Source organism: Penicillium oxalicum, chromosome II, assembly GCF_001723175.1.
Source record: "Penicillium oxalicum strain HP7-1 chromosome II, whole genome shotgun sequence".
NCBI classification, from domain to species: domain Eukaryota; kingdom Fungi; phylum Ascomycota; class Eurotiomycetes; order Eurotiales; family Aspergillaceae; genus Penicillium; species Penicillium oxalicum.
In genome coordinates, this window is record NC_064651.1 from 1646138 (window position 1) to 1668262 (window position 22125).

The 22125-nt window shown below is 50.8% G+C and overlaps 9 protein-coding genes and 1 non-coding gene across 10 annotated transcripts; 7 read left to right on the forward strand and 3 right to left on the reverse strand.

The window, feature by feature from the left end:
- Nucleotides 1-202: 202 nt before the first annotated feature.
- POX_b02470 (Molybdenum cofactor sulfurase) lies at nt 203-2780 on the forward strand (the record flags this gene model as incomplete). The annotated part of the gene is made up of 2 exons (XM_050111383.1): nt 203-302; nt 355-2780. The coding sequence occupies 2 exons, from the start codon at nt 203-205 to the stop codon at nt 2778-2780; spliced, it is 2526 nt and encodes an 841-aa protein (XP_049971729.1).
- A 755-nt stretch (nt 2781-3535) lies between these two features.
- On the forward strand, nt 3536-3825 carry POX_b02471 (uncharacterized protein; the record flags this gene model as incomplete). Its single annotated transcript, XM_050111384.1, has 2 exons — nt 3536-3632; nt 3698-3825. The coding sequence occupies 2 exons, from the start codon at nt 3536-3538 to the stop codon at nt 3823-3825; spliced, it is 225 nt and encodes a 74-aa protein (XP_049971730.1).
- Nucleotides 3826-5339: 1514 nt separating this feature from the next.
- POX_b02472 (uncharacterized protein) lies at nt 5340-5663 on the forward strand (the record flags this gene model as incomplete). Its single annotated transcript, XM_050111385.1, has 1 exon — nt 5340-5663. One exon carries the CDS (start codon nt 5340-5342, stop codon nt 5661-5663), a length of 324 nt encoding a protein of 107 aa, XP_049971731.1.
- Nucleotides 5664-5884: 221 nt separating this feature from the next.
- POX_b02473 (uncharacterized protein) lies at nt 5885-7128 on the forward strand (the record flags this gene model as incomplete). Its single annotated transcript, XM_050111386.1, has 5 exons — nt 5885-6099; nt 6190-6323; nt 6389-6541; nt 6615-6815; nt 6914-7128. 5 exons carry the CDS (start codon nt 5885-5887, stop codon nt 7126-7128), a joined length of 918 nt encoding a protein of 305 aa, XP_049971732.1.
- Nucleotides 7129-8788: 1660 nt separating this feature from the next.
- Nucleotides 8789-10920, forward strand: POX_b02474 (uncharacterized protein; the record flags this gene model as incomplete). The annotated part of the gene is made up of 5 exons (XM_050111387.1): nt 8789-8851; nt 8962-9069; nt 9143-9474; nt 9553-10460; nt 10529-10920. The coding sequence occupies 5 exons, from the start codon at nt 8789-8791 to the stop codon at nt 10918-10920; spliced, it is 1803 nt and encodes a 600-aa protein (XP_049971733.1).
- A 1162-nt stretch (nt 10921-12082) lies between these two features.
- On the forward strand, nt 12083-12935 carry POX_b02475 (uncharacterized protein; the record flags this gene model as incomplete). The annotated part of the gene is made up of 3 exons (XM_050111388.1): nt 12083-12208; nt 12313-12437; nt 12563-12935. The coding sequence occupies 3 exons, from the start codon at nt 12083-12085 to the stop codon at nt 12933-12935; spliced, it is 624 nt and encodes a 207-aa protein (XP_049971734.1).
- A 425-nt stretch (nt 12936-13360) lies between these two features.
- POX_tR055 lies at nt 13361-13431 on the reverse strand. Its single transcript has one exon. It is a non-coding gene; the product is annotated as a tRNA-Gly (tRNA).
- Nucleotides 13432-14117: 686 nt separating this feature from the next.
- Nucleotides 14118-14342, reverse strand: POX_b02476 (uncharacterized protein; the record flags this gene model as incomplete). Its single annotated transcript, XM_050111389.1, has 1 exon — nt 14118-14342. The coding sequence occupies one exon, from the start codon at nt 14340-14342 to the stop codon at nt 14118-14120; it is 225 nt and encodes a 74-aa protein (XP_049971735.1).
- Nucleotides 14343-14515: 173 nt separating this feature from the next.
- POX_b02477 (uncharacterized protein) lies at nt 14516-16494 on the forward strand (the record flags this gene model as incomplete). Its single annotated transcript, XM_050111390.1, has 2 exons — nt 14516-15170; nt 15257-16494. 2 exons carry the CDS (start codon nt 14516-14518, stop codon nt 16492-16494), a joined length of 1893 nt encoding a protein of 630 aa, XP_049971736.1.
- A 122-nt stretch (nt 16495-16616) lies between these two features.
- Nucleotides 16617-17730, reverse strand: POX_b02478 (uncharacterized protein; the record flags this gene model as incomplete). Its single annotated transcript, XM_050111391.1, has 2 exons — nt 16617-17535; nt 17681-17730. The coding sequence occupies 2 exons, from the start codon at nt 17728-17730 to the stop codon at nt 16617-16619; spliced, it is 969 nt and encodes a 322-aa protein (XP_049971737.1).
- Nucleotides 17731-22125: the final 4395 nt, after the last annotated feature.

Genomic DNA, 22125 nt, shown 5'->3' on the forward strand with positions numbered 1-22125 from the left:
CAACACTCTTCACTACAGAGTTTGTGATTGGTTGGTCGTCGGACCAGTGATGGACTAACTCAACCTTGACTGTCCATGCGGTAACTGGCAGAACTTCAAATACGTCTCGTGCAATAGCCGCATATTTGAAGATATATAAGCCTCAGTGAGCCTCATAAAAGCTGGCTATTACCAATCAAGTGGACGCCAATTTTGAACCATCATGAATGTGCCAAGCGCAGACCAGCCCCCAGCTGGATATAGTGAGGGATACTCTGCAGATGTCGACGCCATTCGCGGCCAAGAGTATCCTCTCCTTAATGGTAGGAAATTCACCTATAACTTGGCTGGATATTGTTTGAGTCCGCTAATTAGAAGTGTTGGTCGCCTGGTTAGAGACTACATATTTGGATCACGCTGGCACAACACCCTATGCTAGATCCATGATCGAGGAATTCGCGCGGCAAATGACATCAGATTTGTTTGGAAATCCCCATTCAATGTCATTATCATCCCAGCTATCAACGCAGAAAACGGATGATATCCGTCTTCGTGTTCTTCAATTCTTTAATGCCGACCCTGAAGAATACGATCTCGTGTTTGTGGCGAACGCAACCGCAGCCATCAAGATGGTGGCGGAGGGACTGAGAGATTCTGACCATCGTGGATTCTGGTATGGCTACCACTCAGATGCACACACCAGTCTTGTGGGCGTTCGCGAGCTAGCGGATATGGGTCATCACTGTTTTCAGGACGATGCCGAAGTGGACTCGTGGATCTCAGATCTGCCAAACCTTCCGACTAAAGCTCCAAAGTTGCTCGCCTTTCCAGCACAGTCAAATATGAATGGCCGGCGTCTTCCACTCCGCTGGTGTAAAGAACTTCGATCTGCCGCTCAGACGATGGATGGAAATGTATTCACCTTGCTTGATGCTGCTTCTTTCGTGTCAACGGCTCCGCTCGACGTCTCTGCAGTAGCACCCGACTTCGTGGCCTTGAGCTTTTACAAGATTTTCGGATTTCCAGATTTGGGTGCATTGATTGTTCGTAAGAAAGCAGCCCGTGTGTTCGAGAGACGCAAGTACTTCGGCGGAGGCACCGTCGATATGGTCATTGCAGCGGGTGCACAGTGGCATGCGAAGAAGGAGTCTTCAGTACATGAGCGCTTGGAGGATGGCACTTTACCGTTTCACAGTATCATCGCTCTTGGTGCTGCTTTGGATACGCATGAACGACTGTATGGCTCGATGGCCAACATCTCACGACACACGGCCTGCCTGGCAAAGCGGGTGTACGACCGATTATCCGTTCTGAGCCATTGGAATCAAAAGAACGTGTGTCAAATTTATCAGACCGGTGCGCATTACGGATGTTCAAGTGCGCAGGGTCCCATCATTGCCTTCAATCTACAAAACAGCAACGGTGAATTTGTTCCAAAGACCGAGATCGAAAAGCTCGCAAACGTCCAGAACATTCAAATCCGCACTGGATCTGTTTGTAATCCTGGGGGTACAGCAAATGCACTGGGATGGACAGGCAAGGATCTACGACGGCATTATTCAACAGGTCTTCGGTGTGGGGATGCCCACGACATTATAGGTGGGCGACCGACAGGAATAGTCCGTGTCAGCCTTGGTGCAATGACCAACTTGAAGGACATTGATTCATTTGTCGATTTTATTGAGGAGTTCTACGTGGAGAAAATTCCACCGATTGTTGCACTCGGCACCGACTCCGAGGAGCTTGACGTCGTCGGGCGGCATTTCTACGTTGAAAGCCTGTCCGTATTTCCCATCAAGAGCTGCGCGGCTTTCAAAATTCCAGAAGGCAAGCGCTGGGAGATCAAACGAGAAGGGCTCGCATGGGACCGGGAGTGGTGTCTTATTCACCAAGGAACCGGAACAGCTTTGAACCAAAAGCGCTACCCCCGCATGGCTCTGATTCGCCCTTCCATCGATCTTGATCGCAGTGTGCTACGCATCACCTGTGGAGTGATGGCGGAACAAGTGAGCCTGGAGATTTCGCTCGGTTGGGAAGACACAAGTCTCATCTCAACATCTTCATGCGCCAATACCAAACGCCCTTCTACGGTGTGTGGTGATCAAATCTCACTACATGCCTATTCGTCGCCGGTTGTCTCAGCTTTCTTCTCAGACTTCCTTGGAGTCCCATGCACTCTTGCGAGATTTCCCACACAAACGGCCAATCGCTTTGCACGTCCGCGTCGTTCTTCTGGTGTGTGGAGAAGCAGATTCCGAAAGTTGATTATGCCCGGCTCTTTCCCACCAGACCTGCCACCTCCTATACACGATGTAGACCAGGTTCCACTCTCACTGTCCAATGAGTCTCCCCTCCTGATCGTCTCGCGCTCGTCGGTCAATCGTCTCAATGAGACGATCAAGGCTGGCACCAAATACGTGAACGGTGGGAATAAAGCTGTCGCTGCCGATGTGTTCCGAGGAAATATTGTGGTGGCTGAACGACTGATCAGTCCCAGCGACGCTGAGCAACCGTATGCCGAGGATCACTGGTCGTCCATCCGTGTAGGTCCGGATCAACTCCGGATCAACATCTTGGATGCATGCCAGCGATGTCAAATGGTCTGCATCGACCAATTTACAGGGTTACGGAGTGCGGAGCCCTTCTCGACACTGGCAAAGACGAGGAATATCAACGGCAAGGTCTGTTTTGGCAAGTATGCGGGACTTGCTGCAGAAAACCACAATCATCAATCAGATCGCAGGACGATCATGGTGGGTGATGTGATCATGCCGATCTACGACCACGAAGAGTATACCTGAAACTGATCGGCTTCAAGTGAGTGATGTCCATCGAATTGATCGACTTGGTCAATTGGCTTGTTCATTTTGACATGTTTGGTCGATCCTGTAGAAATGCATATCCATTACTTTGAGACGAAAATATGAATATCAAAGTTCAAAGTTCAAACATCAGCTTTCATGCTAGACCCACAGAAGGAGACTTTGAAGATGGAGAAGGGCGTTTGTTCAATGACCCCTTCAGTAATTTTATAAAAAGAATCCTTGGGAGGTAACTCGGCTCTCCAGGGGTATCTAGCCCTACTCAATGTTAAAAACACAACAGAATTGGAGTGGGGTCATTGGTGATAAAACCAGATCGGCATCTACTTCATGTGGCTTTTAATCCCTGAGGTACCTATCCAAGGCTTTAGGTGATAGAGAGCCTTCTATGCTGTCTTTTCTGTGAGCCTTAGCTTTGGCACATCTCCTCTCTCGGTCCGGTACCTACTCTCATACCGAAAAGCAAGTTGTGAAAAGCTTTGAGATGTCATTCGCCAGGGACCTCGGTTCACAACAACATTGCACCAGGCGGCTCTGTTGTCCGGAGAAATCTTCTCAGCGCTATCCCTACGCCATTTTCCAAGCTAAATTTTGCCTGTTGAGTACTATCAAAGCTAAAGTCATATGCGGTAACTCAACGAGTTTGTTAGGAGGATCATCCATAGGATTCGCTAATTACCTACTCAATCGGAAGAACTAGTGCATTGAATGCTAAGGTCAAAATTGAGGGTGACATGGATATTCTCGCAACTTTTGAAGTGGATTTCATTCAATACAAAAGTGTCCCATGGTCTCCGGTAAAAAGTCTTTCAAACACCGGTGAAGGTCTCCGTATGCAGAGCATGCAGCGCATTAAAATAGGGTATTTGAAACACCTTTCACTACCTTCTTACTAGATCAAGTCCATGTGTGTTTCTTACGGCACGTGTCCCTTCTCGCAGGCAGCTCGGTGCCACCAACCCACGTGGTGGTAATGAACGATCCCGACGGTTTGGGAAGACCTCTTGCCGAGCCCATGTGGTAGTGGAGTGCATTTTTAGTGTCCAGAATCAATTAAGTGGGCGTCTATAGCGCTAGATTGGAAGGTGAGAAAGCGCAAATTAATGGAGCTGGAAGTCGATAGCGTCTTTTGGTACGCTGTATCTTGTGGGGATTCACGGATATTTGCTTCCTAGGTCTTTTCCCGTGTGTAGAGACCAAGCTGGTTCGGTTCCACGATATCGCATCGTCTTCAGCGCATGGCGCATGGCGCATCAGAACACCGGTTCCATCAGCGAGCGGTTATTCGTCAGGAGGGATGAGAGAGCACGTGCATCAATCGATTTGAATTCAACACCGGGTGGCTTTTGTGGCTTGAAGATTTTGAGCAGTAGGCTTGCGACGCCGCTGGTTCAGGGGGTAGTGTCAACATTGAGGAAGACCCGAAATGTCGGTCGTCCTCGGATGGCGAAGCCAGCAAAGTGCGTCAGACTCTTTGCCGTCAAGGTGAGATCTCGCCGTGACAAGGCACCCTCAGGCTTTCCTGCATACGAGATCAGAAGATCATCCGACTCTTCCTAAGCATGGGCCTTGTCAACCCGATCTGATTCGAAACTCCACCTCTGCTCTCAATGTGCTTCCTGCGAGAACCGTCCGAGAATGGGGCGAAACACTGTTGGGTGTATTTCTAGCGAGTCTAGAGCTTTGACCCTTGCTTGACTTCCTGGCATGCACACGCGATCAAGCCCGTCCCCTGGTGGAGATGACTACATTTCCAGACGAGTCGGAGCACCGCTGCTTTGAGAATAGCCATGTCACTGTATAGACCCCGAGTCTCTTCCGGAGATGAGAAACATAGCAAAGCACGATTCATGCCACGCAGTGTGATTTTGAGACCCGAGTCTTCAAGGGACTTCGATGGGTTTCTTGCTTAGGGCTGCTTGATCTTCCATTCTCCAACAAATCCAGCCTCAAAAGCCTGCCTTGGTAATATAAGTCGTCTGGTATGTATTTGATGTTTATCCGCAAATTCTAAACGGGCCCTTTTGAACACCACGGGAGCGGTCATGCGGGCATATTCTAGTCGAAGAGTGATAATCTTCCTCAATCGACACAGTTTGAAGTCAGAGCGCCTTGCTGTATGGGTATACAGACACCGAAACTTCCACAGTAAAGACTAGTACTACAGAGTACGGACTGATCAAAGGGTTGACATGCTCGGCCCATCGCTAAATCATACTCGCCTGCGACCCACAGCTCGTTGCTTTCCAGGAGTGTCCACTTCCAAATGTCCATTTTCCTCGGGCTGATGTGCCACATGGGATCGGTCTCCATTCATGATACGAATTAATGACGGACGGTGGGGGGTTCCCAATTCGCGCATTAGCTCGGAGCGCTATCTGTATCTGGTGTGCCTGATGAACAATTCAATATGATGTACCGATTACATGCCGGTCAGGTTGTCCAATGCTCTCGCTGGGCTGGCTCTCAGCCAACCCACCATGATATGTCGCGGAGACAGACTTGTAGCTTGGAGGGGTACAGGGCATAGAATGGCACATGGTTCAGAGCTCCACGGGACGGACTGTCGACCAGCCATCCGCGCACGTTCTGCCGTCGGTGCTCCACATCCGGACTTTAGCTCAGCTCGACAAGTTGACAATGGCCGATGCGCTTCCCATGTGGTTCTCGTGGGACAATCGATTCATCCTCGGCGGCCCATGGGGTGGCCGGATGGCTCTCATTTCCACTGGGCGCATTCGACGGGTTGATTTCCTTGCGCGTGGCTGTGGTCTCCCCGGCCCATTACGACTGGTTGCTGATGGCATGGCGACAGCTCGCCATTTTGACGGCCCTGGGCGCTTATCACGGGCTTTCATATAATCATTTACATCCTGGAGTCTGTACCGAAGATATTCGCTCTCTTGACTCCCGTTCGCGCTCATCATGGTGCTTTGCTGGTCGATCTTTGGAAAAAGATCCGCCGCGAAACCCGCCTAGTCCTCGCACTCCCCCGCCCTCAAATGCGCCCACGGCTCCGCACCAACGTTGATCGTTCAAATAAGATAAAACCCTCGGGGAGTTGATCTACCGGGTCTACGATCATGAGCCATTATTTCCCTCTTGCACCAGACGATCACGACTGGGAAAGCCTTTCTTCGCGTCGTGAGAGCACCACCTCCACGTCCACCGTGTCCTCGTCATCCACCAGTATTCTCTTCCCGACCCCCGCAACCTCCCCCGGGGTCAGCTCGCGGAAGCAGTCCTGGCAGCTTTATGACGATGTGGTGCGGCTTCAGCTCAATCCGTCCATGACAATGTAGGTGGTTGATCTTTACCCAGACGAGCAATGGCTCTTGTCCGGTTATCGTGTCAGACTACACTGTTCCCACCCGCTGACTTCCCATAGTTCGTTTGTCAAGAATGGACAGCAATTCAAACTGCGATATACTTACATTGATGTCTGTAAGGATGCTACGGGAGCCTTGAAATGCCTTGAGCTTGGGGGAGGTCTCGGCCAGCAAGCTCCCTTTGTCCATGCGTGTAAGTGACAGCCCCGACTCGGGATAGAAGACAAGAGCCGGCCGTTGACACTCAAGCCGAACCAGTCCATAATACAAAACTACCTGTCCCGCATATTGAACATCCAAAAGATGACGAGCGTTTCCCTCTTCGCATCTCGTTTCTCGAACAGCAGACCGTGCAGGCTGCCCATGTGGTTTTTATGACCCAATTATCATATAAATTCGAGAATTGGCAAGGTATGTGATCCGGAAATGGTGTGCTTGGCGGTATGACCGATCCGTTATTGACAGAAATGGGGGGAATGACCAGATTGTGTCCAATTCCAGGAACTGCTTCTCAACGCCAAACTGATCTTCTTGGGAGGCATGGCTGAGGCCAAGTCGAAAGGCCGTGGGGAGGAATGCATCAGTCAAAATCTTCGAATCCTGCGCGGACAGAATGGCAAGCGAGTGATGCTCTTCTTTGCCAACTCCCAGCGAGGCCCGCTGAAACGATACGTTTCCTTACCTCGTGAGTCCTCTCCTCCCGAATTTGACCGATGGCTTCGAGTCACCACTCGGTGCGTTCTCTTTCATCCTTGTTCCATCAGATCTAACATCATGCTCTAGTCAACTGCGTGGAAAATGTCAAACCTCCCAAGAAAGCCGGACGACCCGTTGTCGTCGAGCTCAACCCCAATTTCGATATTCTGTCTCACATGCGAAATCTACAGATCACATTTCTAAATCATGACGGTCAGTGCTCACGTCTTTACTTGCCATATCCGATCGATGCCCATGACGAAAGTCCGAGCCCGGCCGCTGACTCTCCACCAAACCTCTAGATTGCAAAACGTTTTGTCAGCTGCTGTCAACCGATCTTTCGATTGGGTGATTAGATTAATTGTTTTTAGAGTTTTCCGGTGGAGGGTGTCGGAAAGACCATTGACTCCTTTCCTTCGACCGAGCCCTCTTTTTGTGATTTTCCATCTCTTCTTGTGTTTTTTTTTCTCTTTCGCCCAGTTTTTTCTTTGCTGTTGGATCCTTTTGGGTGGTGGGCTTGATCCACCCCTCTTGCTTTGACTACTTGCATGGCGGCGTTTCCAGGGGCTGTGATACCATGTACTGAATCACTTTACTGCTATGACATGCATTCCGATTCTTTCCCTTTTCGTTTTCTCTCTTTCGATTCTTAATTAGAGGATGGCCTCACGCCGCCGGCCCCTGTATCTTGCTAGAGGTACCAAGAGGAAAGACGGCATCCCGTCGGCCACTGAGGTGAGCCACAGACAAGTCAAATAGGTTGATTCTGAACAAAAAGTATTTGTGCCGTGCCAAGTTGCGTTATTTATTTCGAAACCGCCTCCAACTTCAGCTTTAACTGCAAGACCATCACAATTCGCACTGCCTCTATGCAACCCCGCTTGCTAAGTACACAGGCTGACTTCCCCGTTCAAATCACGAGTCCCTGTCCTCATCGATGTGATCCAGGAAAGAATAGTCCACGAGTAGCTCCCGGGGGGCCCGCGATTGCCCGACTCCACGAGGTCTTAACAGACGCAGGCTCCCACGCTAATTCACGGGTGGAGTCCCTGCCGAGCGATACAAGCACTTTTACAGCCGCACGTGTGAAAGGTCTTCGCTGGCTTTGGCTCGCGGTGGTGGGGTCCACTGCCGGAGACTACCTGGCGTTGGTGCACGGGACCACAGTCGTTAGCTTCTTCCACCTCCACTTTGGGGTTCGGACTGTCTCGACTCTCCACCGTCAATCAGGTACATCGAGTCTTCTGCTGCTGCTGCTGCTGCTACCAAGTCCTACGGTACGCCTTATGGGTCCACGGATTTCAGAACTTTGGGACTCCTGGAACGTGCTCGATTGTCTACATTGCATGGAGCCCACTTTTGCGTCCGTTTATTTTTGATTCGCTCTGTTCAGTTTTGAGCATCTTCCTGTAGTCCGCTTTTGCCTTCACTGGACCCAATAAGGCTCCAGACATCGAATCTTGACACTAGCTCCACACTCGAGTCGAGACACCTCTCGGATGGCCTGCCTCGTGCCTCGTGAGGTTCGGTGCTCGAATGTGCCTCTTTGGCTATGATCATTCACAGCACAATCAATGAAAACTCGGCCTGCGCTACCCGCGCCCACGATACTCAGATCGGCTATCCTTGGCGAAGGTTTGTCAGTCCACCAACGGGACTCGATCCTGAATGGGCCTTTCTCGAGCCTCAACGTGCCGCGCTCATTGGCCCCACGCTGAGCGTGGTCAACCCGGGCGGATGATGCTGGCACTCGCAGTGCAATGGTCCCAGGACCCGAGACTCAAAGTACAGTGCCTGGCACGCTAAGGAGGGGCAAGTGTCACCGAGTCCGCAAGATTTCCAATCTACCCCATCCATGTATATCTCACATCGGATTGCCTGTGTTCTGAAGTGAGATCGTGTTTGGGCGTCCTGGACAGAGATCGTTGGCGTTTAGAGACATCCCCTCTTTGAAGTATAACCATGGGGAGGTTTAGGGCTCGGTTGTACAAAACCGACCGCGCGCGGGATTTCGATCATGAACAGGTATGTGGAGTCTCGAGTGATGATCATTTGAGTCACTGGACGGTGTTTTGGTGATCATGATATAGAGGGGGGAGCTTGCCAGAAGAGCTGACACGAGGCGTGGTTGCTAGGATCGATATGTCCGTATGCGCCAGATCTACGAGACCATCGACCGACAAGGCTATCAGTGGATAGTCGTCCTGGTTGCTGGCCTGGGTTTTTTCCTTGACGGATACACAGTGAGTGAGCACGAGATAACAGATCGCCGTGAGGGACGATGAACCATAGAGCTGATGGCGACACCTTCTCTAGCTCTTTGCCAGTAACATGGCTCTTCCGATGATTTCCTACGTCTACTGGAAGGATGAGATTTCCTCGCTTCGACTCACTTGCATCAATATCGCCACCCTGGGCGGTACGCTGCTCGGTATGGTGCTGTTTGGGTTCCTGGCCGACAAAAATGGCCGAAAGAAGATGTACGGTGTGGAATTGATGCTGTTGATTACATCTACTCTCGGTGTCGTCATGGCCTCGACTGGCGTGAATGGCAGCATGAATATCTACGCTTGGTTGATCTGGTGGAGGATCTGTGTGGGAATTGGTGTGGGAGCAGACTACCCATTGTCTGCGGTGATCACGTCAGAGTAGGTGGAAGCCTTTCTTTTTTTTCGCCATTCAAAGCTTCACCCATCTCGCGAATATCTCACTGATGCCCAAAACAGATTCGCCCCAACGAAACATCGTGCGCGCATGATGGCCAGTGTCTTCTTTATGCAACCTCTGGGACAAATTGCTGGAAATCTGGTCTCGCTGGTCGTCATAGCGGTTGCCCGAAACAATGGCGCCGAAGACCCCACACGCACAATGGATATGGTCTGGAGATGGGTGCTCGGAATTGGTGTGATTCCCGGTGCAATTGCAACACTCTTCCGGTTTGCCATTCCCGAGAGTCCTCGGTATCTCGTTGAGATCGAGGACGACCCCGTAACCGCCCAATTCGACGCGACCACGCTCTTCAGTGATCCCAATCCCAGTCCTGGCTTTGATCAAGTTCCCTTTCCATCCAACACCGGAAGCTCTATTCAATTGCCGCCCATGTCATCGATCACGAGCGAGTACATCGACGAAGATGAGGAATGGACCGATCTTCCTCCTACCACACTGAACTCGCACTGGCGCCTCGCCAGCACGGATATCACTCGATACTTCTGGACTGAAGGCAACTGGCGTAGCTTAGCGGGCACAGCTCTCGCGTGGCTTCTGCTCGATTTCGGATACTACGGCATTGGTCTTTCCGGTCCCCAATTCTTAGCGAAAACATGGGGCGATCTCCATATCGACGGCCCTGCACCGGTCTGGCAGACGGACAGCAGACCCGGCGCCAGCGTTTTTGATGAACTGTTTGACACCTCTATTCGCGGCCTGGTGATTCTGAATCTGGGGAGCTTCGTTGGTGGCCTGTTGTTTATTCTCCTCGCCCATCGTATCGACCGGGTTGCCCTCCAAAAGTACGGGTTTCTGGCTCTCGCCGCTCTCTTCATCATCCTGGGCAGTCTCTTTCTGTCTGCCTACACGGGCCCGGCCGTCACAGTCATATTGTATATTATCGGTCAAACTCTTTTCAACTTTGGTAAGGGACCTCTTACAACCACTCACTCCAGAAACGTGTGGAGGACGCGATGGCTAACAAATATCCAGGCCCCAACGCCACCACCTATATGATTCCCGCCGAGATCTTCCCCACGCGCTATCGAGGAACCTGCCATGGGATCAGTGCCGGTGCTGGTAAATTGGGCTCAATTCTCGTCCAAGTCTTTTCAACCTACTATCGCTTCGGAGGTGCCGACTCGACTTCCACGCGCCGTCACGGTATCATTCTCTTTGTCTTTAGCGCATGCATGATCATTGGCGCTGCAGTCACCCATTTTTGGATTCCACCCCTTCAGGCCCAAAAGGGCTCGAATTTAATCTGGGGTGGCAAGCCATATACCCTGGAGACCCTCTCTCTTGGTCGCATGGGCCGGAAGAGTCGGGATAATGATCTGCGAAAGAGAGCATCCCGACAGCGCGCCTTGTCGTTTAGTGGCTAACACATTCCTTTCCCCTCTTTTTTCTTTTCTTGTCGCTTCTCTTTGCTCCCCTTTTTTTGAAACGCCTTCTTTCTAACATCATCTCATTTTCATTCTTGTCATATCCTCCAGTTTCTTTCCCTTCCTTTTCTTTCTCTTTTTTTTTCTGTGCGAAGGAGGAGCTCATAGGCTTGTACCCTACTGCAATTCTGCTCGGCGACTTTTGCTTCGGGCCAGAAGCACTTTCAACACCTTTATACCTTGACCTGAACGGGAAACAGATACCCCTTTGTCTCTACAATAATTTTATGTGAAGCCTTTTGTGATCAGCCAGCTAGCAAGACCTCTGTGCTCAGTAAATGTGGTCCGTGGGGTTTCAAGTTCTGGTCACAGACCGCAGTGGACCCTCTCCATACTAGTGGTTCATAGGACTGAGTTGCTGAGATCAGGTCCCCCGACTCCCTCCATTCCCACTTGGATGTCTCCGTCGGGCATCATGTGGGGGAAAATATAGAGAGGGGCAGCGGAAGAACTGGCCTGGTCAAATCCATAAAGATGACATGGCTGAGTTTGAGCGGTGCCCTGACGACCGATCAAAAGATGGAAAAAAATCGAAGATAACCTGTCATATTGTAGGTGACGAGCAAAGAGCATGTACCTATGATTACTAGCAGTTGTAGTTGGATTGGCCTCCTGGGTGGCTTGCCGGAACCAGGTTCCCCAGATCTTGCCGACGGTGGCGTTTATACCGACTGATTGACGGCTCGGGTGAAGTGGACCGGGTACCTTGGTAGGTGCTGGCTTGACTTTCGTTGGATCCATGCATCATAGAATGGACCTGATATTTTTGACTCGCATGTCTGAAATTTGCATCAAGTCAAACGAGATTGGCAAATCAAGATCTAGATCTTGATTCAGTGATCTCTCTTCCCCCCCCCCCCCCCCACTGAATTTTCAGCCCACGAGCCTGTGACGAATCAAAAGTGTCGATTTCTGCTCTTTTGGGTGAAATCTCGTCCCCTGATGATCGGGCAGAGCCGCTGGGTCAGTGCACCGCCAGGAAAACCAAATCAGATGAACTTGCATTGGCTGGACCCTGTAAGCCCCTATCGCCTTCTCTCTCTCTCCTCTCTCTCTCTCCATCTCGAACCTTCGTTTACACGACTCAGGACAGTCACACATCATGTCTTTCAAAATGTACATTGCTATGCTGGCCGCGGTGGGCGTGGCGACCGCACAGAGCAGCGTGGTCTCTCTTCTCATCCCCGACATAGACCCTCAGCCCCTGGCTGCTTCGGTCGTTGGACAGGTTCGTTGAATCACCCCCGGCAGAGTCCCAACCGTCAACATCTCCCATGTCCGGGATCATCCAGACTAATCGGAGGAAAACCCATGAGACCAGTCCTCCGGCAGTGTGACGTACAGCATCAAACTGCCCATCCGGCACCGATCGCTCGGAGTGCGGAATGGGTCCAGGAATGTTCTACACACTCCGCCTCGAACAGCATCAAATGGGTCATGTCTGAGGGCGATTCCTTGTAAGTTGGGGGCATAATCCAGCCTGACCTATCACACTTTCTTTTCTTTTATTTTGTTTTTTAATCTTGTTTTTGTTTTTTTTTTTTTTGCTTCCAAGCTGACCAGCACTTGCGATCAATTGTAGCACGGCGCAAATGATGTGCTCTGTCAGCGGCACCACCGCCGCTCATTGCACCGAGATCATGGCCGGTACCGAGGCCAACTTCCCCGGCACGGTGATCACCGATCTCGCTCAGAGTCAAATGACCTACTTCCCAGTCACCGTGACTGCCGGACTTACCACCACGACGGGCGCAGCAGCGACCGCGACCGAGACCAGCAAGACCATGAGCTCTAGTGCGACCGCGTCGGCCACAACGGGCATGTCGGCGTCGTCTTCCGGTGCTGCTGCGAGCGCGACTTCCTCGCTGAGCACGGGCGGCTTGCCTCGAATGACTGGTAGCCCTCGAATGGTTCTGGGCGGTGCTGCGGCTGCGCTGGTCGCGGCTGCTCTGTAGATTGGTTTTTTTTTTCTCTTTGCCTTTGCCTTGCTGATAAATGTACAATAGGATTGATGAATCATGTACAATGAGACGAATCACTGTGTACCAAATGGAGTGACCTTTGCGCAGAACAGCAGTGTCCAGGCTGGCGATACGTAACTATAATTGCTCCAATCCATATGAGATTGGCTCCTTTGTCCAGACCGATTCTAGCTCGGTGGAGGCTCAAAGATCGACATTTGTCTGAGAGATCGGACCATCAACAATGAATGTAACCCGGTGGAGTCCCCAGTTGATAGACTCCATAGGTACACATGTTGTGAGGGTCCACCCGATACTTTCGGCCCGAAAAACCAGACGTTTTCGGAGTTTGTCCGAATGGAAAAATAAGCGCAACCGGCGAAAAAAAATAATGAAAAATAGACAAAAAAATAATGTTTTGCATCATCCGTGAATCGAACACGGGCCTCGTCGATGGCAACGACGAATTCTACCACTAGACCAATGATGCTGGTTCTTGTGAGATGAGGGATTAATTTGTTTTCTATTTCTGTTCAAATATGTAGCAGTTTCATGACTTTTCGAATGCTGATACTCTCGTAGTGACCCGAAGATTGAAAGGAGTTGCGGCGGCCATACCCAATTATTCTCCTATTGAGCGTGCCGACAGAGCTCAAAGTCCAATAATCCAATGGATTCAATGGACTGAGGTGATAAGCCCGGAGGTTGGTATATGCTTCTCGGTTGACGGGTACCGTACAGAACTACTGAAGTCACACATACATATATGTCACTTGTGAAAACCGTCGCTACCCAACGTGCACAAGGCCGGGTGATCTACGCCCAAGACTGCAGGTATGGCCTTAGACTGAATAAGATCGACACCTGTCTACTCCTAGTAGGCAGCAGTCTCTTATGCATGTTTTTTTTTCTTTTTTTTTTCTTTTTTTTCATGTCCGATGTCGGATCGAGGCGGGGGACAACTAGATGGAAAACTGACCTAGTATTCTCTTATGTCAGGAGTTTATTCATTCCCGGGCCCAGGTGGGCGACGGGTGTCAGTGTGAAGATTGAGAATGAATTGGTGGTTCATATTGTTCTGATTCTGGGCATAAGATCTCATCTTGATCAAATGACTGGATGGAAAAGGCTGATTTGCTAAGGTTAGGGTTAAAGATGATATTTGGAATATTCAATTCATCCCTGCACGCTTGGACAAGTACTGTAGGCGGATCTTGCGGCAAGATGGAGCATATTGTTGCTCGACGCCTCCAAGGGAGGATGATCACTGCAAAGGATGACAATCTTGATAGGCTGGACTCGTAGGAAAAAGGGAGAGTCTGGACTCAGTCTCTTACCAGTATTGACCGATGTGGAGATGACAACCCTGGAGATCGTTGGACTGAAGGGCGCGACGGTCATATTGAGAGACTGGGAGTGTGTGCGGGGCTGAATGATGGCCCTGCGGAGCAAACATTCATATATTGTCGCACTTCCTCCGACTCGTTAGTTCCAACTTTGTTCTCCTTACTTTAATTTTCTTTTCACCAGAATCCCCTCAGATTTGGAAAAAGAAAGTGTAGTTCTCACTGACAATGGCAATCGTCGCCGTGGAAAGTCACGCTGCCCAGCACAACATCCCTTCTCGAGAACGAGTCGAGCCGGGCTCTCACAATATCCCACTCGGCAAGTTCCCCGACACCTGCACCAAACCCGCCGAGAAACCCGACCAAATCGCCACGCAAATCATCGATCGCTTGAACCAGGTGCTCTCCAAGAAAGATACCAGTGCTCTCTCGCAACTCTTCCTCCATGATGGATACTGGCGGGACCACCTCTGCCTGTCGTGGGATTTCCGAACCATCAAAGGCAGTGATGCTATTGCCAAGTTTGCGACGGCGAGCTCGTCGGGCATTCAGGTGGAAGTTGACCACTCGTCGGCATTCAGGGCACCGCATAATGGTCCTATTGATGCATTGGGGGAGGTGCATGGGGTTGAGTTCTTCATCAAGGCGACCACGACTTTCGGCGTGGGACAAGGAGTGGTCCGACTGGCCCAGCAAGAAAATGATTGGAAGATTTTCACCATCTCAACTACTCTGTTGGAATTGACGGGGCATGAGGAGGCGATCAATACCCGTCGTCCAGTCGGAGTCAAACATGGAATGCAACACGGACGCCAGAACTGGCAGGATAGACGCAACGTGGAGCAAGAATATGTAGACCGGGACCCTGCCGTACTCATCATCGGTATGATTTATCCTTCTATGACTTGTCTCCCTTCTAGCCCCAATGAATATAAGCTCGATAGACGTGTGGTACTGACATGACTGCAGGTGCCGGTCAGGGTGGTCTCACTGCCGCCGCCCGACTGAAGATGCTCGGCGTGGACGCCCTGATCATCGACCAAGAAGAGCGAGTCGGCGATAATTGGCGCCGGAGATACCACCAGCTTGTTCTGCACGACCCCGTGTGGTACGACCATCTCCCATATCTCAAATTCCCCGCGAACTGGCCAATCTTCACGCCCAAGGACAAGCTGGCGGAGTTTTTCGAAGCCTACGTCAAGCTGCTAGAGTTGAATGTGTGGACTCGGACCGAACCCACATCCGCCACGTACGACGAGAGCACGAGACGGTGGACGGTCGTCGTGGAGCGAAAGTCGGCCAATGGCGCGGTGGACACGCACACTTTACACCCGCGCCATGTCATCCAAGCCACGGGCCACTCGGGCATGAAGAATATGCCCGAGTTCAAGGGGATGGATGGGTTCCAAGGAGATCTGCTGTGTCACAGTTCGGAATTCAAAGGTGCCCAGCCTGACTCCAAGGGGAAAACGGCCGTGGTGATCGGCTCCTGTAATTCCGGGCACGATATCGCGCAAGACTATTGGGAAAAAGGATACAACGTGACCATGGTGCAGCGCAGCTCCACCTGTGTGGTGTCTTCCGATTCCATCGTCAATCTGGGTCTGAAGGGACTCTATGAGGAGAATGGCCCGGTGACCGATGATGCAGATGCATACCTGTGGAGTATCCCACCGGAGCTGTTCAAGGCCCAGCAGGTCAAAGTCACCAAACTGATGACCGAGAACGACGCGGTCATTCTTGAAGGTCTGGCCAAAGCCGGATTCCAAGTTGACCAGGGTCCGATGGGTGCTGGTCTCTTGATGAAGTATTTCCAGCGTGGAGGGGGTTACTATATCGATGTCGGTGGGAGCCAGTTGATAATCGACGGCAAGATCAAAGTCAAGCAGGGACAGGAGATCACCGAAATTCTTCCTCATGGTATCCGCTTCGCCGATGGATCCGAACTCGACGCGGACGAAATTGTCTTTGCCACGGGGTACCAGAACATGCGCACCCAAGCGCGTCTGATCTTTGGGGACCAGGTTGCCGACCGACTGGGAGACGTCTGGGGACTCACTGCCGAGGGGGAAATTCGCACCATGTGGCGCCGAAGTGGCTATCCAGGATTCTGGTTCATGGGAGGCAACCTCGCCTTGTGCCGATATTACTCTCGTCTGTTGGCCTTGCAGATCAAGGCCCTGGAGGAAGGAATTGCCTCGTACTGAGTGGAATCACCCATGTAACGCAACGGATCCATGTGTTATGGTGCTCATAATCCCCCTTTCCTGGTCTACAATGGAAAACTGATCCTTGCCATTGCATTTTTTTTTGTACTGTTGTGCATTCATCAATGGAGCCACCCTTCTTGCTGAGCAACCCATCCCCCTAACGTAAGAACTTGCGTATACAGCCACCTCTCCAGGTCCGACGGGGCATCCGGATCGTCCCTTCTGCCCGCAGGCCCCGATATAGGTTGAAGCAAGTCCCAACAACTCCGCAAACACTCCAGCGTGGACGTCTTACGAACCGTAATCTCCAACCCCGCCGGAGTCATCGTCGCAACGCGACTCTTCCGCTGCGCCGCGCGATCAATCACCAACAGCACAAATTGCTCCCCGTCCGTGCTCTGCACCGCGCCCATACCATTCTTCCCCGCCACGTCCCGTTTCTCCCACTGCAGAAAGATTGGCCCGGACGCCGCCACGCTCGACTGGCCCCTCGTCTCCTCGAGGATGGTGAATCGGTAACATGGCCGCTTGTCCGGGCCCGTGATGCCCACGCTCGCCTGCCAACTACATTGAGTCTCGCGGAAATGGATGCGCCCCGTCTTGGCTGCATCCTTTTCCTTCTCTTTCCCTCCCGACGCGGAATCTTGGCAAAGGGCCGCCACGATGTCCCGCTTGGGATTGGCGGATCGCTCCTCATCTGCGTGATTTAATGGTGGGCTCCCTCGCGGCGACCTCTCTTGCTGTGCCAAGGCCACGCGGGAGCAGATGTATGGTTCGTCCAGGGTGGCGTAGATATCCCCCGAGCGCATCTTTGGTCGCTGGGCAAAGTCCCGGGTGAGATTGGACTTGCGTAAGGGAGGTTGCCAGATTTCCAGCACAGGAATGGGGCGATGACGGGGGATGAGTTGTTGGATTTGGAGGACGAGTTTGGGTGAGAGTCGGAGGGCGGAGGATTTGGGGCCTGGGCCGGGAGGTGGTCGGGCAATTTGGAAGTTGGCGTGGATTTTGACCTTGGGAGGTTCTAGTTGGGTGGTGGATCTATCGAGAGTGGTTAGGATCGTGGGTGAACTTGCTATCATTATGTCCATGTTCTCTCTCTTTCTCTCTTTCTTTCTTTCTTTCTTTTAATTTTGGAGGGGGGGGGGGGGGGGGGATTGAGAGATTTGTTTTCTCGGTTCCGTACCGGTCCTCACTGGCCGTGTCACTGTCATAGTTGACCGAGGCCGTGTGCATTGTGAAAGAGGTGGAGAAGATTATTGCGTGGTTGATCTCGAAGGGTCTCGTAGAGGAAACCGACTGCGCTTGACACCAATCTGTATACCACCACCAGTCTGGAAGAGGGTGGTTTGCAGTTGACGCAACAATCTTTTGACAATCCTAGATGGCTTCCTTGTTCCCTCTTGTATTGAGAGCCAAAAAATCAACGCAAAAAGATCTCGCCAAGGTTCAAAATTTCCTCAAAAAAAAGAAAGAGGCCAAGTTCATTTCCTCGTCTCTTTTCTACGTGGGCATCCGCTCCCTCATATGTGAAGATGGTTCTGTTCCCTGTTCCTCCGATCAACCACGGACTCTGCATCTTGGCCGTATTCCAGTGCCCCCAGCCGTAATCGTATTTGAATCTAAGGCCCCCCCCTCCCGAGCCCCGAGTCCCGAGCCACAAACAGAATGCGGTACTCACAACTCCACGGAGTACTCGAATCGTATACGGCACTAAGTGCTCAGCACTCCGAGTTCTGCAACTCGTGGATCACAAACTTCATGTGGGGGCCTTCACCCTCCCTCCTCCACCAACGGGGCTTCTATCGAGCTGGTGAGCCTCTTAGAATCCGCGGAATACGTCTCAGTCATTGCCTAATACGTCCATGTCTTGATGCGTCTCGTGGATCAACAAGTCCGTTCTTTTCTACTCTGGTACTGGGGGACCCTAATCGATGACTGGTCTTGAAGATCGGCCTGGGCGCAGTCGGTTTGTTCGGGGCACCATGCATTTGTGGTGTCTGGTGATCCGTGGCCATTCTCCCACACTTGTTTGCCCAGATGATGCGTGTAGAATTTCTCGGCAGGGCAAGGGTGAGTGTTTGGCAGGGGGGGGGGGGGGGGTTCACTGCCACAATTTTTTGTTTTGTTTTTTGGAATTCTCATCATGTCAGCCTGGCGCGATCTTTTTGAGTTGAAAGACTAAAAACTGAGCAGTGTCATGGGTGGATCGGGGAATCTTGAAGCTCCAGTCGGCGCGGGGACGACTCTATGCCACGTGATGACGTGATTCCTCAGGTACTCAAAAGTGTGTTTGAATTGACTATTTGGGGGGTAGAAAGGAAATGTTTCAATTTCCTCCTCCTCCCGCGTGAAACATCTGAGAGAAACTCATGACGATTACAGTACGACGGGTCGAATTCAAGATACGTTCGGCAAGGCTGATCATGCATTTCTGCCTCCGTTGTCATCCCGGTGTTCTGTGGTACACAGTTCGCACTCAAAGCCAAGCCCACCTCCCTCCCCCCTTTTACTTCAAACTAAATTCCCCCAATACCTACTCGTCCGGGTTCAAAAAAAATAAATAAATAGGACAATCGTACCGTCTCACTTCTCACTCACATAATCATAAGAATCATCATTTTTTACAGTTTCAATATTTTACTACCTCCACAGCACACACTCAGTGCCCGAGTCGCGTACTGCCCGCGATAATGGAGCTGCGCATTCAGTGCCCTCCGAGCTCAAAGTCTTGGCAGCGGTGCCTCCGATGCCCCAGCGTGAAAATCGGGCAGTTTCACATCTCGTCTGTTGGTACCGCGACCGAATCTTTTGATCTTTTGTCGGATTCCCCCAACACACTTTCGACAGTCAATGTAACATTAACCATCAAGGCATCCACTTTCCTTTCACCCTTTTTAAATTTTGTTTTTGTTTTCTTTTTTTTCAACCGACTTTCCACCGCGACAGTCTCCGGAACTCACCCCCCCCCCCCATCAAGATAAGACAGGAGCCGCATTTCTGCAGATGGTAAAAATAGATCTCTCTTATAATCTGACATTCTTTGGTATGGGCTCGATGACGGATGACACGAAACGGTGGCCTTGACCGTTCCATGGTACCATCCTCGGGCTCTGAGTGCCTGACGGTTGGGCAGTTCGAAGGAAGATGGGGGGAATATTGGTGTACAAGGATGAGGAAATCCTGATGCCTTAGAAGCGGGGAAACGAGCATTGTGTTTGTGGTCTGGATTGAAATCTCTCTCCCTCTCCCTCTCCCTCTCTCTATAGAGATCATCTTGATTGAAGGACCCTAAAATGATGACGTCGGCTTATTTGAGAATTTTAAGCCTCCCTGGATAGACGCCGGACTGTGTGCGGTAAAGAGTCGGAGGGGGCTTCTCAGGTGACTAATCCATCTAGGACTCGGAGTGTCACTGGAGGCTGAGTGGACCTGATCCATGTGGCCAGCTTTATCTTCGGTGCTTCAATCAGATAGTCGTCCACCGAACAGACTCTGACGAGACTTGTCTGACGAGGGTCCATCATACCTACATGTAGCGGCTGACATATCATAGGGCCCGGTGCTGAGTACTACATACCTGCTGAACCCACCAAGGACCATAATTAACAGATCACCAAGATATTCTCCCCGACTGCCCTGCCCGAGTATAGGCCTGAAACCGCTCCAAAGATAAATTTTCACCAGACACCATTCCATAAAGATTAAACACTTTCATTCATTTCGCACCTACACACATAGACATCTACTAACTAGGTAAATCCCAACATAACCCAGCTCTCGCACAGAGCGCCCCCCTCCAAAACTACTGCAGGTAGAGAGTCCCCACTTCCCGAGCCGTCATCCTCACGATCAACGCGACAAACACAACACGGCTTATATGGAAGATCTAGAGGTGCGCATCAAACGCAGCACTACAGTAGTATCCATGTCTAGGCAGATACCTACATATAGTACCCAGTCTACAAGCAGATACCTACCCTGTAGCTCCACCAGTGGAATATCTTTTTTTTTAAAAAAAATTAGGTACTATTAGTAGAAGTACTAGGTACTCCCGTCCTCCACCGATATGCATAATGTTCAAGTGGTCCCCGTCACTACCTAACCATCGACTGTGGATCTCAACGTTAATCTCTCTCAGTGGACGCGAGATGATTTCCCTTTTCGGGACACCCCAATTCAAGCTCGGGGTTGACCCACATGCCATGCAAGGGAAACCGCGTGCAAAAACAAAAGAAGAGAGATTTCTCCACATTCTCTATGCAGAGATGACCAGTGCTGCACTGTCAGGTACGAGGGATGTAAGAAACTTTTTGTAGAATAGTTACAGATCGGCGGGAGGTTTGAAATGCATGGGCACTTTTGATTTAGAATGTTTTTTTTCTTCTTCTTTTCCCTTCTTCTAGATGCTCAAGGTCGTGAATGACTCTGCAGGAAAGACTACAAATAAGAAGATGAATTGTGGATGAGGAGAGAGATCACGATGCTTAATCTGGTTGCCTGTCTGTCTACAATCGTCTTAGGGCCTTTTCTACCATATAGTAGGTAGGCACGTAGGTAGGTAGGTAGGTACTAACCTGGCGTGTGGCATATCATTCTCAGAGTCTCTCGAAGCTGGAACTTTTTTTAACGCCGAGCCCCGAGCCCCGATCCTGATCCCGTCTTTTCTTGAACCGATTCCTGCGGGGCTGTCTGCCTGCTGGGTAGTCGCTTCCATTCTACACTGGCGATCAATGAGGAATGCTCCTGTCTATACCTAGGTAGGCAAGGTGACTTGCCAGCACATTTTATTTACATGAATGAACGAATAGACTAGAACAGGGAATAGGTCTTGGGGAGCTAGAATGTATCTTAGAACAGGCTCCGACATTTCAATGTCAGATGACTATCTTCATGGGAGTGCAAAGGTTCTATCTTTTTCGAGGGGGGGGGGGGGGGGGGATATTTGCCATTTGATTTACCTAAATGGATACATAGCCAATCTGTCGACCGGGTTCAAACGAAACAATCATGGCTTTCTGAACTTGTTTGATCCCATTTCTACCAATTCGACCACGTAGGATTCTTTGCACATACAAACGTTCTCTTGTCTCTTGTCCTGCAAGAAGAGTGTTTGTTTCAAGCAAAGTGATTGACATGCTTCTTACAGTGTACAAGCATGGCGAGGAGAGATCTAGAGATGGGTAGCGGACGGAAGATACGCGGTAGAGGTTGAAAAATGCCATGTGAATTCAATCAATTACTGAACATGAGACGATCAGAAGGAGCTCCCTGTCCGGTGTCTATGCCGAGTTCAAAGGTTCAATTGAGCCTGCAATGTCCAAAGAAATATTGCAAGAAAGGCTTTCCCAGGTCTCTGGTCGGAATTTCTTAAAGGATGCACCAAGACGGGATTTTTTTCAGAGATTAACGAGGTGATACATGTCTATTCTTCCATGAGGTGAGTAATACTGGTACAGACTTGCATCTCCCTGAATTCCATAATAGAATTCTCTGACGAATAAGGATCTCCACACCTCGAATAGAGTCAACCCAGCAGATATGAATGTCAGCAGGCAATCTGATCCAAACAGGGTGACCCCCACCTCGACACCATACTCGGATTGTAGACATTGCTATTCCAAGTCCCGC